This window comes from Odocoileus virginianus, chromosome 20 (genome assembly GCF_023699985.2).
Source record: "Odocoileus virginianus isolate 20LAN1187 ecotype Illinois chromosome 20, Ovbor_1.2, whole genome shotgun sequence".
Lineage (NCBI taxonomy): Eukaryota > Metazoa > Chordata > Mammalia > Artiodactyla > Cervidae > Odocoileus > Odocoileus virginianus.
In genome coordinates, this window is record NC_069693.1 from 10,232,060 (window position 1) to 10,248,931 (window position 16,872).

Here is a 16,872-nt window from a genome sequence, read left to right on the forward strand (position 1 = left end):
TGGTTAACCTGAGCATGTTGAGACGCTCCTATCTGATACACAGGTTTCTTTGTGGGACAAAGAAAGACCACAACTGCCGAGAAAGTGTTTATTGATTGGACCCACGCACAGGGGGAGCATGGTGGAGAAGTTGGGAAAGGATTTCACCTCTGTCATTCAGATCATCACCTTCATGCTTGAGAGTTCTTGATTTTCTTCACTGAGGTTTCAAAGGCTGGATTGCATCCATGGCCACGGGTGGGTGCACTGGAGGGTAACAGAACATAGTTTTGGGGTCAATGTTAATGAGTCAGTTTTGTTTCTCCATCAGTCCCACAGAGGACAAACATCTAGTTCTCCTTTGCTCTCTGCTCTTTCTATCTCGATTCCTGCTGTCTCATGCCTGCTTCAAGATTATGTTGTCCTGTCTCTGCCCCTCTTTCACCTTCTCTTCCACCTTGCCTTGGCACTGATCCTCTCCAGATCCTCCTCCTTCCATTGGTCATCCTGCAAACTCTCTTTCTTCTTCCCTCTGGGACTCACCTCTCTCCACTGTTTGCATTTTGCCTTTGTCTCTTCCTCTGTTTGCATCTTTTGTCCCCTTTCTTCTCTTCATCCTCTCTGTGTTTCTCCTCATGAAACTCTGCTCCTCACTGTCCCTCCTGCATCTTTCTTCATCATCCCGTCCGTCCACCTGCTTCCTCCCTCTTCACTGGGCATCTGACTCCACCTCTTCATCCAGCTCTGCCTCTTCCCTGCTCACCCCTGTCTCTTCCCATCCTCCCCAGAACACTCTCACCTTTTTTTTTTTATCGGTCGCAATACTGCCAAATGTAATCTTGCTCAAAGTTTGCAGTGAGTGAACACCAAGCGTAACCATACGCACTCCCTTCTGTTGTGCAACGGAAATATCGTTTCTTGCGATATGTAAAGGGGAAGTGGCATTTGGGACGGTCTGAAAAAAGAATGGGTGAAAACATTAATGGTGGGAGGGTTATTTTTAGGCTTATCAAAAGAAAAGGGGGCTTGCCTGGTGGTCCAGTGGTTAAGAATGCCTTGCAATGCAAGAGACATTGGCTCAATCCCTGGTCCAGGAAGAAACCAATGCTGAGGAACAATTAAGCCCGGGTGCCTCAACCACTGAGTCCACACATGGCAATTACAGAAGCTGGTGCACCCAGAGCCTGACCTCCACAAGAGAAGTCACTGCAATGAGAAACCCACACACCGAGGAAGAGCAGCCCCCACTTTTTGCAACTAGAGAAAGCCCACAGGCAGCAACAAGACTAAGCACAGCCAAGAAAATAAGACCCAGAAACAGGCATGAATGGAATTCATGGGGTTGGGTCAGAAGCTGTCTGAGGCTTCCATCTAGGAGACAATTAGGAACCAACCCTCTTCATCTGGGAAGACATGTGCTCCTCATATGAAGACAAGCTGCCCGCTTACCTTCATGACTACATGTTTTCCGTCTTCCTACATAATGTTCATCGAGAGAGCACCATTCAGTTGTGAAATCTACGGACGTGCACTTATAATACTTTACGCCTCTATAGGTGAATGGGAAAGCACATGAAGGACCTGGAAGAAGAAAGTCCTTGTTCCCTTCTTTGACTCGTAGGCTTTCATGATCTCTGGTAACTCTGGCAAAGTCTCCATTCGAGACTGTCATGAACAGAGTCCCCCGCTAAGCGCTGGGGATGTCAAGGTCCATCTATTGTGGTCCCTCCCTCAGGGACCAGGAGATTTCTTTAACTTTGGACAGCCTCTACTTTAGCATGTGGCACCAGATCTGAAGTCCGGACCCTGGGTTCAGGTTCCGGCCCCACCGTCTACACATCCGTCACCCCTGATGCTCTCTGGGGTCACCCCCTTGGGGAATATGTACACCTGCCTCCTCTTGTGACAGAGGATAAAATTCGCTCTTGCCTGTAAAGTATCTTTGGGGGATCCCCATCACAGTTACCAGGGCACATGCGTTAGTTTATTGCATTTGATTGTTGTTTTCCTGTCATTCTATTCCTTGTTGATTACCTCAAGGAAGTGAACAAGGAAAGTAGACTTTGGGATACGTACTTTCTTCCTTATGTGGTTCCTCCACTAGAAGAAAAGCAGGCATTGAGGAGGTTGACGGAGGAAGAGCAAAAACAAAATAGGGTTAGGATTAGGAGGGAGGAATTGCGAGAGTAGCATTGACATATATGCACCATCTTGAGTAAAATAGCTAGCTAGTGGGAAGCTGCTATTTAACACAGGGATCCCAGCCTGGCGCTCTGTACTGTCAACGTAAAGGAGTAGGATAGGGGCTGAGGTGAGAGGGAGGCTCAAGAGAAGGGCAAATGTATATACTATGGCTGATTTGTGTTGTTGTGTGGCAGAAATCAACACAAGATTATAAAGCAATTATCCTCCAATTAAAAATAAACACAAAACCAAAATAAGAAAAAAATAACAAAAGAACACAGCAGAGCCACAACCAGAACATCATCTGTAGTGGGACCTGCCCTGCATCTCTAACTTTTATGTTCTCATTGCTCCCGGAGGACACACAGGGATTCAAGCAGAAAACCGGGACACACTGTCTCCCCTATGCGCTTGCTCTTCCCACGTCGACTCCTGCTCTGTCATGCCTACACCAAAGATTGTGCTGTCTTCTCTGTGCCTCCCTCTTACTTTCTCTTGCCACTAATCCTTCCCAGAGTCTCTTCCTTCCATTTATCTTCCTTAGCATCCAGCTATACATTTGAGATGTCAAGGTCAATATGATATAGTCCCTCCCTCAGGGACTGGGAAGGGTTCTCTGACTGTAGGCAGTTTTTACTTTGACAGTGAAAAGAAATTTTATTTAGAGATATACATGTGTCTGTAGATACAAAGAAATAAATGTGAAGAGTGGCTAGTTGACATGTTAAAAGTACTTAAGTTGTGAGGATTGGTGTACTGATGTGAATCTGGGGAGTTGCTACTTTATCATGTGACACCAGCTCTGAATCCCGGACCCTGGGTTCAGATTCCAGCCCCACCATCTACAGAGGCATATCCCTGATGCTCTCGGGATAAGCCCTCTTGGGGAATGTGCCCACCTGCCTCCTCCTGTGACTGAGAGGTTAAAATTAGTTCCTGCCCTTACGTATCATTGGAGGATCCCCATCACAGTGACCAGGACGCGCATGTTAGTTTGTTGCATTTGATTGTTGTTTTGTTGTCTTTCTCTTCAGTGATTGATTACCTTTACTATCAGCAAAGGTGCCAGGAACTTCTGTAGTGTAAATTTGAGGAAGAAGGTAGTACTCATCCATCAGCGGCTTATCTAGAAGAAAGGCAGGAGCAGAGGAGATGGATGGAAGAGGAGTAAGAACAAAGCAGGTTTAGGGTTAGTTGGGATGAATTGAGAGAGGAGCATTGTCATATATACACCACCATGTGTAAAACAGATAGTGGGAAGGTGCGGTATAACACAGGGAGCCCAGCCTGGCACTCTCTGCATCAACCTAGAGGATGGGGGGTGGGAGGGAGGCTTGAGAGGGAGGCGATGGATATATATATATTATATATATATATATATATATATATATGCTACACCATAGACTGCATAAATACACACACACACACATATATATATATATATGTGTGGCTGATTTGCATTGTCTTACAGCAGAAATCAACACAACATTGTAAAGCAGTTATCCTCCAATTAAAAATAAAAAACAAAATAAGAACAACAAAAAAATAGCAACAGCAACCAAAAAAGCCCAAAGCAGAGCCACAACCAGACTATTGTCAGTAGTAGGACATGCCCTGCATCTGTTTTATTTTCTTTAATATTCTGAAGTCCTTATTTACCCTGAACAGGTATACTGGATGACTAGAGGGTAAACAGAACAGGTGAGGGAGACCCTGACACATTTGCATTGCTCCCCTACTGAGACACATGGATTCAACCGCAAAGTCAGACACTCACTGTTCTTTGGACCTGCCCTGAGACCACATGGTCCCTGTTCCTGGGTTGGCCCAAAAGTTGGTCCTGGTTTTTCAATACAATGATACAGCAAAACAGGAAGGATCTTTTTATGGCCAACCCAATATTTCAAACAGTCAACTCTACAAACATTAAAAACTCTTTCATTTGAACAACATAACCAACCCTGACATAGGTTGCCCATGTCTGGGACAGTGCAATGGAGATTTAGGAATGAGACAGCTCCCAGAAAGGCCTTTGGCTCTGTTGCCAAACTCACCTGGGTTTCAAGTTCATAGAGTTGCTGGAAAATTAAATAAAATGTAAGTGTCATAGCGGCTGGCCCTTCTGACACATTCAAGAGATGGCAGTGGTATTGATCACAGTACTATTATTGTCATGACTTTTACTCATTAGTCCACGTCTGGGGTGGGTGTCCCTGGTGGTTCAGCATTAAAGAACCCACCTGCCAATGCAGGAGGTGTGGGTTTGCTCCCTGGGTCGGGAAGACCCCCTGGGGAAGAAATGGCAACCCACTGCAGTATTCCATGGAAAAGAACCTGGGAAATTCCATGGATAGAGAACCTGACGGGCTACAGTCAAGTGGGCTGCAAAGGGGTCAGACACGACTGAGCTGCTGAGCACGGCACAATCGCCGTGTCTGGTGCAGGGTCTCTCTCACCAATTCTAGCCCGTCTCCCCTCCCTCACCTGCATTCACAGGGTGCAGTTGTAGAAACACAGACGCACCAGCCCAAATCAGAAAGAGCCCCAAACGCAGTGCCATGGTAGCTTGCTCTCCTGTGGCTGACCAATGTCAATCTGCTTCTTATTTAACCAGTGACCCCAACATCCCTTCAACCTGATAAGAAGCAGCCTCACCTTGTCAATGCTTGATTATTCCCCAGCCTGAGAGTATGCAGGGCAAGTTTATCTCTCAGATGCAAAGTACAGGACATTGGCTGGCAGTCTAATGTCTCCAAGCCTCAGGGGTTTGAAATGCATTTAAAACACAAGGCCTAGGACTCCGTCTTCCACTGCTGAGGCATAGATTTGATCCCTGGTTGGGAAGTAAGATCCTGCAAGTCTCACTGTGTGACCAATAAATAGGAAAAGACACTAATGAACTCCCAGGCTTAAAGCAACAGATCTCGGAGGGAGAGCAGTGAGGAGTCCTCTGGAGAGACCCTAGTTCCCTGCCCTGGAATTAAATCTGGTCACCTGGATGAAAACTAGGAGTCCTAGCCACTAAACCAGCTTAGGCTAGGGTCTAGAAGCTAAGGAGCCCTGGCTCTTGCCCCTGTTTGAAAGCAAGAAAGTTTCAAGGAATCAAAAACTGTAAAAACAAGTACCAAGGTTATTATTAGAGATGCTGCACAACAGATGCGAGACCACACAGAAAAAGTGTGTTTATCCAACTCAGAAGTTAGGCAGAGATGCGCAGCCAGGGAGAGAAAGGGTGTGACCATCCTCTCTAATGAGAAGAATCTAGTAGGTCAGAAGTCAGGCAGAGACACACACCCTGAGAGTGTTGGTCCTTTAATGGACCAGAACCTGGTGGTCCAGAGTCGACGATAAGAAAGTAAGAGAGAGAAAGAGGCTGATAGCGCTTGTTGGTCCTTTAATGGACCGGAACCTGGTGGTCCGGAGAGTAAGAGAGAGAGAGAGGCTGATATCCCCTGGTTTACACAGAAAGCCGATAGAGTCCTATTCTTAGGGCTCGCGTTGCCTCTCGTAGGCACCAGGCGCCCTCTCGAGTGGGTGAAGGCGCAGTGGCCCTTCTCAAGAGGGTCTTAGAAGCTGGGCAAGAAAGTGAGCTCAACGAGCCCCCGCGTTCCAAGGAATTAGCCAGAAAGAGAGAGAGAAAGACAGAAAGAATAGAAAGAAAGAAAGAAAGACCCGGAATCAAAGCTCTGATGGAGCAAAGGTGTTTTAATCAACATGGTGTGGGCATATATACTGTCTTACAAGGTGGTTATTCTCAGCAAAGACAAAGATTAAAATTCCAGGCTTACAAAACATAAGATGATCCCTATCAAAGAGAGAGTTGCAAACAATCACCCCTTACCATTTGGCTCATAAAAAGGAAGCGGGTACTTATCACTGTAATGAGAAATGCCTGGATTCCTCAGCCCCGGAAAGGCGTGCCTCTCCTCTTAATTCCTGAATATTCAGGAATTAATAAGGGCCAGGGGGTTCCTGACAGATCCAAAACAGCACACAGGAAGCCTCTTGTTAAATGCTTCCTGACAGGAGAGGAGTGCAGGCAACCTGAAGGAGGAGGTGTGAGGTGAAGAGGTGATCTACACCACTTTTATAGGACAGTCCTTCCAGGCCTCTTTTCACGTTTGGTCAATTATCTTGTTTCTTTCTTCACAGCTGTCTGGTCCTTGGACCCTCTGCAAGACGTGTGCTTAACATTTTGCTAAGATGGATCCCAACACAGAGGTCTATGGCTGCTTGTCTGCACTTATTCTGGAGTGGGGCCGCTTCCTTCTTTGACTCCAAGAAGCCTTTCTGGACAAGTGCGGATGGGCAGTCAGCCAAGACCTCTTGACCCTCAGGAGTGGGCATCTTATCTGTTTGTTTTAGCAGAGCTCAGCTCCTGCCACTAGCTTTGTCCTTGGAGTGTCTGAATTCTACTTGAATTTTGCTCCACTTCACGAACACCAGGTGTCCAGCCCAGAGACCTACTATCTCCTAGCTTGAGATGACTTATAGTCCATGATGTGAACTGTTTTAGAATCAGGCAAAATATCTGTTAGATAGGCCTAATCAACCACTTACAACAGTCAAGTTGCTCTGCGACTCTGTAGGTGGTACTTTTGAACATTTGAGGGGAACCTAGGGAATATAATGGTCTTGGGGGCTTGCTCCTAATGTCACTGGTGAAAGAAAGAGGGGAGCTCAGGAATTCCAACTTTCAGTCCAACTGCTGCCTAAATGACTTAAGAGGTTCTTGATCCCTTTCTGCTAGAGCTGCTGGGCTGAAACTGCTAGAAATCAAACATAGAACCTCATCCTGCCATTGGCTGATTAGCCAACTTGATTCTAAGGCAAGTTGATCTGTCAGCTTCTCAGGGAATCTACTGTTTTTTTTGTTTGTTGGTTGTCGCTGGGCCTCACTGCCTGGTGGCTCACTAGTAAGGAATCTGTCTGCCAGGCTGGAGACATTGGTTCCATCCCTGGTCTGGAAAGATTCCACTTTTCCCAGAACAACTAAGCAACTAAGAGTGGGATTTCTTAGTACAACGACCGGTGGAAGCTCAGAGTGTTCACCACTGGACCACCAGGGAAATTCCTGTCTACTTCTTTTGTTGTTGTTAGCATACAGTATTTATGATATAGAGCTTATTTATTTTTATAAAAATAACTTCTATTGCATTATAGTTGCTTTAGGTTTCCCTGGTGGTTCAGGGGTAAAGAATACCCCTGCCCACGCAGGGGACGCAAGTTCAATTCATGGGTTGAGAAGATCCCCTGGAGAAGGAAATGGCAGCCCAGTCCAGTGTTATTCCCTAGGAAATCCCGTGGACAGAGGATTTTTGAGAGCTACAGTCCACGGAGGTTACAAAAGAGCTGGACATGAGCTGGTGACTAAACAACAGCAGCAACAACATACTTGCTTTACAACCTTATGTTAGCTTCTATTGCAGAGCAAAATAAATCAGCCATGTATATCTCCACTCCTTTTTGGATTTCTCTCCCATTAGTTTTTTTTATACTTTTTATTTATTCATTTAATTTTTTTCTCTGTTGGGTCTTCATTGTGGTTCAGGCTTTTCTCTAGTTGTGGCAACTAGGGGCTAGTCTCTAGTTGTGGTCCGGGAGCGTCTCATTGTGGTAGCCTCTCTTGTCGCAAGTCACAGGCTCTAGGGCACTTCAGGTTTCAGTAGGTGCAGTTCCTGGGCTCTAGAGCAGGCTCAGTAGTTGGGATACGTGAGCTTAGTTGCTCTGGGAAAAGTGGAATCTTCCCAGACCAGGGATGGAACCAATGTTTCCAACATGGCAGACAGATTCCTTACTACTGAGCCACCAGGGAAGCCCCTGGTTTCTTTTTATTTATTTTTATTAAAACATTTTCGGTTAAAACGTTTTATTATTTAACTTAAAAATTATGTTTTATTTTTACCTCCTGGTTGCAAGTGAAGCCCTGAGTTACTGGCCTTAAGTCACAGAGGACAAACATTCTATCCATACCTCCTTGCTGCACAGTGATTAAAAGTCTGTGTATCTCTTCCCTGGATGGTGACTGAAAGTCTATCACCAGGTCCCAAGGATTCCGCTGAGTGGAATAGGTACTGAGTGTTTTTTTTTTAATTTAAATTTATTTCTTTTTGATTGAAGGACAATTGCTCTATAATATTGTGTTGATTTCTGTCATACCTCAGTGTGAATTAGCGTAAGTATACATATGTCCCCTCCCTCTTAAACCTCCCCCCCACCTCCCACCCCATCCCACCCCTATAGTTTGTCACAGAGCCCTGATTTGAGCAATTCCCACTGGCTATCTATTCTACATACAGGAATGTATTTGTTTCCATGCTACTTTCTTTTTCTCCACCCTCTCTTCCCAGACTGTGTCCACAAGTCTGTTCTCTAAGTCTCCATTGCTGCCCTGCAAATAGGGTTCACCAGTACCATCTTCTAGATTCTATATATATGCATTAGCATATGATATTTGTTTTCCTTTTTCTGACTTATTTCACTCTGGCTACCTACTCCAGTATTCTGGCCTGGAGAATTCCATGGACTGTATAGTCCTCGGGGTCACAAAGAGTCGGACGCAACTGAGCGACTGAACCACCTTATTAGAACCGACTCAAATGGGTTCCTTTTTATGGCTGAGTAATATTCCGTTGTATGTATGTACCACAACTTCTTTATCCATTTGTCTGTCAGTGGACATTAAGGTTGCTTCCATGCCCTAGCTCTTGTAAACAGTGCTGCAATGAATATTGAGCTATACGTTTTTTTTTTTTTTCAATTACGATTTTCTTTGGGTATGTGCCCAGTACTGAGATTGAAACGGAGCAGGACTCTATGATCTTTGTGCCCACCCCCACCCCCACCCCCCACACCTTCTGCCTGCCTTTTGCCTGTGGAAAACTTTAGTCAAAGAACAAGTTTAATCAGAGAAATAAATGCGGAAACAAAAACAATCTAAGGAGACTAAATAATAGTAACGTAGTCTTTAAGCATAGTCAAGGACCTTTAGTTCTTTCTCAGGGGCTCTAGATAATGTTCTGAGCCATATCCTGTGGGCTGTCTTATAGATACGAAAACACCAGGTGGAGAGGTTCACTGCATGATGACCAGACTGTACCCAGGACTTGAGTTGGCACAATTTCAAGGACTGATCACAAAGAAATGGGAACAAACAGACCCTGGAACTGAAGATTAACTGCACCTAAAACATTCAAAATGATGCTGGTCAGACCACTGATGAGCAATTTGAAGATGACTCTTAGAGATGACGGTACTGTTTCTGCATGTAACCCACACACACACACTTTGTCTATAAAACTCTCACCCTCTGCTTGTCAGGCAGGGAGTCGGCCTTTCGACAGATGTCCGCCACGCTACCACCCCCAGTTGCCAGCATCTGAAATAAAGCAAACTTGCCTTTCCACCAACCTGGCCTGTTTACTGGCTTTTGAGCGGCAAGCAGCCAGACTCCCCATGCGTACCTTTTGGTAACAAGATATGGAAAGGTCATGTGATAGGTTTATTCCCACTTTTTCAAGGAATCACCATACGGTCTTCGATCGTGGCTGCATCAATCTACATTCCCACCAACAGTGTAAGCGGGTTCCCTTTTCCCCACACCCTCTCTAGCATTTATTGTGTGTAGAGATTTTGATGATGGCCTTTCTGACCAGTGTGAGGTGATACCTCATTGTAGTTTTTATTGGCATGTCTCTAATAATGAAAGAAGTTGAACATCTTTTCATGTGTTTGTTAGCCATCTATATGTCTTCTCTGGAGAAATATCTGTTTAAGTCATCTGCTCACTTTTTGATTGGATTGTTTGTTTTTCTGGTATTGAGTTGCAAGAGCTGCTTGTATATTTTGGAAATTAATCCTTTGTCAATTTTTCATTTGCTGTTATTTCCTCCCCAAGCTGAAGGTTGTCTTTTCACCTTCTTTACAGTTTTCTTTGCTGTGCAAAAGCTTTTACGTTTAATTAGGCCCTACCCTACTTGTTTATTTTTGTTTTTATTTCCATGACTCTAAGAGGCAGATCATAGAGGATCTTGCTGTGATTTATGTCAGAGAGTGTTCTGCCTGTGTTTTCCTCTAAGAGTTTTCAAGTTTCCAGTCTTACATTTAGGTCTTTAGTCCATTTTGAGTTTCTCTTTGTGTATGGTGCTAGGAAGTGTTCTAATTTCATTCTTTTACATGTAGCTGTAAATGTTTCCCAGTTCCACTCGTTGTCTATTCTTGCCTCCTTTGTCAAATATAAAGTACCCATGGGTGCATGGGTTAATGTCTGGGCTTTCTATCGTATTCTGTTGGTCTATATTTCTGTTTTTGTGATAGGCACTGCGTGATTTTTCAGGGCAAAATTTAGTGATCAGGTCTTTTCAGGCCCTTCATTATTTCTGACGCCTGTGAATTTAACCTTCTCTCAATCAGGCCCTGTTAGTGATGGAAAAAATATTTGTCTAAAATTCCTATGGATATGTTAGATTCTGCATTTAGGACTGAGACCAGGGTAAACACAATCCATCTTGTCTTCCCCCACCCCAATTACAGGCCCCCTGGAGAGATGGGCAGTTTAATTGTAAGGAGAGAAAGGATGAACTGAAAAGACATGATGGGACTCCTTATACTAAGAAATCAGAGAACAACTCCAGGAAGAAATAACACTTCAGCTAAGCTGGGAAAAGAAAAATCTCTTACGACAAGCATGGGCCCTTGGTGCCCTCTGGGATTCTCCTCCCACCCCACTTCTGGTCTTACCACCCGGTCTTCACCTGTCAATCAGACCCCCAGGAAGGACAATTGTGATGTGCTTTGATGTTCCATCGGGACCCCAAGGAAGGGAAAGGAAAACAAGAAAATCCTGCCTGGTTAACCGGAGCACACTGAGACCATCCCATTTGATACACAGGTTTCTTTGTGGAGGAAAAAAAAATAAGACCACACCTTCAGAGAAAGTGTTTATTGATTGGACCCATGCACAGGGGGAACATGGTGGAGAGGTAGGGAAAGTACTTCACTTCTGTCACTCAGAGAATCACCTTCTCTTGAGAGTTCTTGATTTCCTCCACAGAAGTTTCAAAGGCTTGATTGCATCCATGGCCATGGGTGGATGCACTGGACCATAAATGAACATAATTTTGAGAGCAGTGTTAATGAAGTCTGTTTTGTTTTCCAGTCAGCCCCACAGAGGGCAAAGATCTGTTTCTCCTTTGCTTTCTGTTCATCCCATCTTGACTCCTACTGTCTCACACCTGCTCCTAAGACTGTGTTGGCCTCTCTACCCCTTTCTCACCTTCCCTCCATCATCTCTTGCTACTGACCCTCCCCAGATACTCCTCCTTCCATTTGTCATCCTTCAACCTCTCTTTCTTCTGGACTCGCCTCTCCGCTTCTCTGGCATTTTGCCTTTGTCTCTTCCTCTGTTTCCATCTTTCCTTCCCCTTTTCCTCATCCTCATATCTGTATCGTTCTTCTCGTGAACCTCTGCTCCTCACTCTTTGCCCTGCATCTTTCTCCCTCATCCCCTCTCTCCCCCTGCCTCCTCCCTCCTTCTCACTCTGGCATCTGACTCCACCTCTTTACCTAGCCCTTTCTCTTCCCTGCTTACCCCTGTTTCTACCCATCCTCCCTGGACACTCTTACCTCTTTGTACTGCTAGCAACGCTTCCAAACTCCATCCTGGTCATAGTTTCGAGAGAGTGAGCACCAAAGGGTCGAAGTAGAACTCCCAGCTGCTGTGCAAGTGTCCTATGACTTGCCTTGATAGATAAAGGGAAAGACACATTTGGCATAGTCTGAAAAAATAGAAGGGGTAGGTGAAAACATTAATTGCAGGAGGATTATTTTTAGTGTTATCAGGAGAAAGTGGGGCTTCCCTGGTGCTGCAGTGGTTAAGAATGCCTTGCAATGCAAGAGACACTGGTTCCATCATGGTCCAGGAAGATTCCACACACCAAGGAGAAAATAAGCATGGATACCTCAACTACAGAACCCACAGGCTGCAAGGACTAAAGCCCCTGTGCCTAGAGCCTATGCTCCCCAACAATAGAAGCCACCACAACGAGAGACCCACACACCAGCAAAGAGTAGAACCCACTTGCTACAACTGGAGAAAACCTGAGCCCAGCAACAAAGACTGAGCATAGCCCCCCACCCCCCCACCCCCCCAAAAAAAAAGAGAGAAAGGGACAGGAATGGAACACAAAGGGTTGGATCAGGAGATGCCTGAGGCTTCCCTCTAGGAGACAATTATGGACTTTTCCCCTTCATCCGGGAAGCCAGGTGCTTCTCGCAGGAGGACAGGCTGCATGCTTACCTTTACTAGTGCAGTATTTCCATCTTCCTATGTAGTCTGCATCGAGGGAACACCACGGGTATATGGCACCCTGGTATATGCAGTCAAAATGCTTTTTGTTTCCATAGATGAATGCGAAAACACAATTATTATCTAAAAGAAGAAAGACATTGTTTGCTTCTTTGGCACTTAGGATTTCATGATGTCTGTGGTAACTCTGGCAAAATCTCCCTTCACGCCTGCCCATCACCTCCAAGCCTGCTGTGTACAGAGCCCCCTGCTAAGCATCGGGGGTGTCAAGGTCAATGTGGTGTGGTCCCTCCCTCGGGGACGAGGAAGGCTTCTCTAACTTTGCATAGTTCCTGCTTTACTGTTTTTTTTTTGATAGTGAAAAAAAAAAATTCATTTGGAAATATACACCTGCCTGTAAATACAAAGAAATACAAATTAAAAGTGACTAGTTGACATGTTAAAAATTTATAAATTGTAAGGATTGGTGTACAAATGTGACTTTGGACAGTTTCTACTTCAGCATGTAGCACCAGCTCTGAAGCCTGGATTCTGGGTTCAGATTCCAGCCCTGCCATCTTTCATGTTTGATGCTCTCCGGGGCCGCCCTCTTGGGGAATGCGCATCCCTGCCTCCTCCCATGACTGAGAGGGTACTATCAGCTCCTGCCTGTAAAGTATCTCTGGAGAATCCCCATCACAGTTACCTTGCCACACTTGTTGCACTAGATTGTCGTTTGTTGTCATTCTCTTCCGTTGTTGATTACCTTTGGTTTCTGCACCAGAAGCAGTGCCTTCCTTTACTTTAGGAAGGATGAAGTAGCCGTCAGACAGCCACCAATTTGGAAGAAAAGTGGGAGCCGGGGGATGGACGGAGGAGGAGCAGGAACAAAGCAGAGTTAGGGTTAGGTGGGATGAATCGAGAGAGTACCACTGACATATCTACACCACCATGTGTTAAACAGATAGCTAGTGGGAAGCTGTTATATAACGCAGGGAGCCTAGCCCAGCCCTCTGTGATTTCAACCTAGAAGAATAGGATGGTGGGTGGGGTTGGAAGGAGTCTCAAGAGTGAGGGGATACATACACACACACACACACACACACACACACACATATATAAACACTGTAAAGCACTTATTCTCCAATTAAAAATTTTTTAAAAACAAAAAAAATAACATCAACAACAACAACAACAAACAAACAAAGCAGGGCCATGACTAGAATATTATCTATAGTAGGACCTGCCTTGCATCTCTAACTTTTATTTTCTTTTATATTTTGAAGTCCTTGTTTACCTGAACAATATACTCGAAGACGAGGGAGCTACGCAGAATAGGTGAGGGAGACCCTGACACGTTCTCACTGCTCCCCTATGAACATACATGAATTCAACCACAAAGTCAGGGTCTGCTGTAGTGCACTGTTCATTGGACCTGCCCTGAGACCACACTGTCCCTGTCACTGGCTTGGCCCAAGAGTTGGTTCTGGTTTTTCCATATGATGTTATGGCGAAAACGAGTGAACTTTTTTCTTGGCCTACTCAATATTTCAAACAGTCAACTCTACAAACATCAAAAGCTCTTCATTCGAACAACATAACCAACCCTGGGAGTAGATTGCCTGTGTCTGGGATGGTGCAATGGAGATGCAGGAATTAGGCAGCTCTCAAAAAGGCCTTTAGCTTTGCTGCCAAACTCATCTGTGTTTCAATTTCATAGAGTTTCTTGAATCTTAAATAAAATGTGAAGCCCTTCATAACATCTGTCCCTTGGGACGTACTCAAGAAATGGGAGATGATTTGTCACTGCTATTATTAGTATCATGACCTTAATTATCAGTCCATGTCTAGGGCAGGGTCTTCCTCACCAATTCTAGCCCATCTCTCCTCTCTCACCTCCATTCACAGGGTCCAGTTGTAGAAACATAGACACGCCAGCCCAAATCAGAAAGAGCTCCAAACGCAGTGCCATGGTAGCTTGCTCTCCTGTGGCTGACCAAGTCATTTTGCTTCTTAAATAACTGGTGACCCCAACATCCCTTCAACCTGATAGGAATCAACCTCACCTGGTCAATGCTTGATCATTCCTCAACCTGAGAGCATGCTGTTCAAGTTTATCTCTCAGATGAAAAGTACAGGACATTGACTGGCAGTTTTATGTTTCCAAGCCTCTGGTTTGAAATGCATTTAAAAGGAGACCTAGGGCTTTGAATTCTGCTTCAGGGGAACGGGTTTGATCCCTGGTTGGGGAACTAAGATCCTGCAAGCTGTGTGGTGTGGCCGAAATAAAAGACACTAGTGACCTCCCAGTTGTAAAGAGACCACTGATAGTCCATGGTTTAGGGTTAGGCAAAATATCTGTAAGATATGCCTAATCAACCACTTAAAATAACAAGCAGGGTTCTATGTGACTCTGTTGATAATACGTTTGAACATCTGGGGAGAAACTAAGGAATATAATGACCTTGGTTGGTTGCTCCTAATGTCATCAGACAAAGTGGTGAAAGAAAAAGGTGAGTTCAGGCACTCAAACTTTTAGCCCAAGTGCTGCCTTAATGACTTAAGAGTTTCTTGACCCCTTTCTCCTAGAGCTGCTGGGCTGAAATTGCTGGAAATCAAATATAGAACTTCATCCTGCCATTGGCCAATTTGCCAACTTGATTGCAAGGCATGTTGAACCTGTAGTCACTCAAGTTGTCTTCTGGTTTTCTTTTTGTTTGCCTATTTTGGCTGCATCTTGTGATACAGGGGTTTTTAGTTCTACCACCAGGGATGGAACCCAAGCCCCTTGTAGTGGAAGCTCAGAGTCTTAACCATTGGCCCACTAGGGAAGTCCCTGTCTACTGTTTTTGTTAGCATATAGTATTTATGATATAAGCTTATTTTTTAATAAATAATTTTTATTTCAGTATAGTTACTTTGGGCTTCCCTGGTGGCTCAGTGGTAAAGAATCTGCCTGCCAGCGCAGGAGACTCAAACAGATCCCAGGGTCGGGAAGATCCCCCGGAGAAGGAAATGGCAACCCACTCCAATATTCTCTCCTGGGAAATCCCAGGTGTAAAGGAGACTGGTGGGCTACAGTCCATGGGGTCGCAAAAGCGTCGGTTACGATTTACTGACTAAGCAACAGCATCATAGCTGCTTTACAATGTTGTATTAGCGTCTACTACATAGCAAAATGAGTCAGTCATACATATACACATATCCCCTTCTTTTTTGATTTCCCTCCCATTAGTTCCTGTGTACTGTCAGGATTTCCAAGTGTCTCATTGGTAAAGGATCCTCTTGCCAATACAGGAGACCCACAAGAGGCAGGAGATAAGGGTTCAGTCCCTGGGTCAGGAAGATCCCCTGGAGAAAGGAATGGCAACTTCCTCTAGTATTCTTGCCTGGAGAATTCCATGGACAGAGGAGCCTGGCAGGCTCCATGGGGTCGCAAAGAGTTAGACACAACTGAGTGACTGACTTTCACTCATTCACTCAGACAAATATCATATGATATCACTTACATTTGGAATCTATTTTTTTTAAAGATATAAATGAACTTATTTACCAAACAGAAGCAGACTGTATAGAGTTTGAAAACAAATCATTACCAAAGGGGAAACATGGTGGCTGGGAGGGATAAATCAGGAGCTTGGGATGAGCACGTGCATCCTACTCTATATAAGATAGACAACCCATGAGGACCTACTGTATAGCACAGGGAACTCTACCTAATACTCTGTGATAACCTATATGAGAAAAGAATCTAAAAGAGAGTTAGCACATGTATATGCATAACTAAATGGCTTTGCTATACACCTGAAACCAACACAACAGGGTGTGTGCTCACTCAGTTGTGTCCAACTCTTTGCCACCCTATGGATTTTAGCCCACCCAGCTCCTCTGTCCATGGGGATGCTCCAGGCAAGGATACTGGAGTGGGGTACCATGCCCTCCTCCAGCGGATCTTCCAGACCTGGGGATCGAAATCACGTCTGCCTGCATCTCCTGCATTGCATGTGGATTCTTTACCCACTGAGCCGCCTGGGAAGCCCATACAACATGGTAAAACAACAATGCTCCATAAAATATTAAATATTAAAATATTAAATAAATAAAGGATTTGTTCTTTCCTGACCTATCTGAAATGTTATTTCTTTCTGGAAATATATTGGGACTCCTCAGTATGAGGATCACTGGTCAGGTCCTACCAGTTTTCTCACTTCCTTCTTGCAGTTAAATTGTCCCCTTCCCCAGCGGACTGTAATCTTTGGAAGAACATCAGATGGATTGGGCTCTCTGTCCCGGCATCATTCCTAAATGTAGAACCTGGCACAAATTTGGTCCCCTGGTGTTTTTCAAAGGGCATGTTGCCCTTTAGAAAAATCAGATATTCTGGAAAGCAATATATGAGTTAGTAGCTGAACTTGACTGAGACA

The 16,872-nt window shown here is 44.8% G+C and overlaps 1 protein-coding gene across 1 annotated transcript; it reads right to left on the reverse strand.

Moving 5' to 3' along the window:
• Positions 1–788: 788 nt before the first annotated feature.
• Positions 789–4,723, reverse strand: LOC110123339 (seminal plasma protein A3-like). The gene is made up of 5 exons (XM_020871199.2): positions 4,648–4,723; positions 3,209–3,289; positions 2,056–2,079; positions 1,429–1,560; positions 789–934 (listed from the first exon to the last, which is right to left on the reverse strand). Exons 1-5 carry the CDS (start codon positions 4,721–4,723, stop codon positions 789–791), a joined length of 459 nt encoding a protein of 152 aa, XP_020726858.2.
• Positions 4,724–16,872: the final 12,149 nt, after the last annotated feature.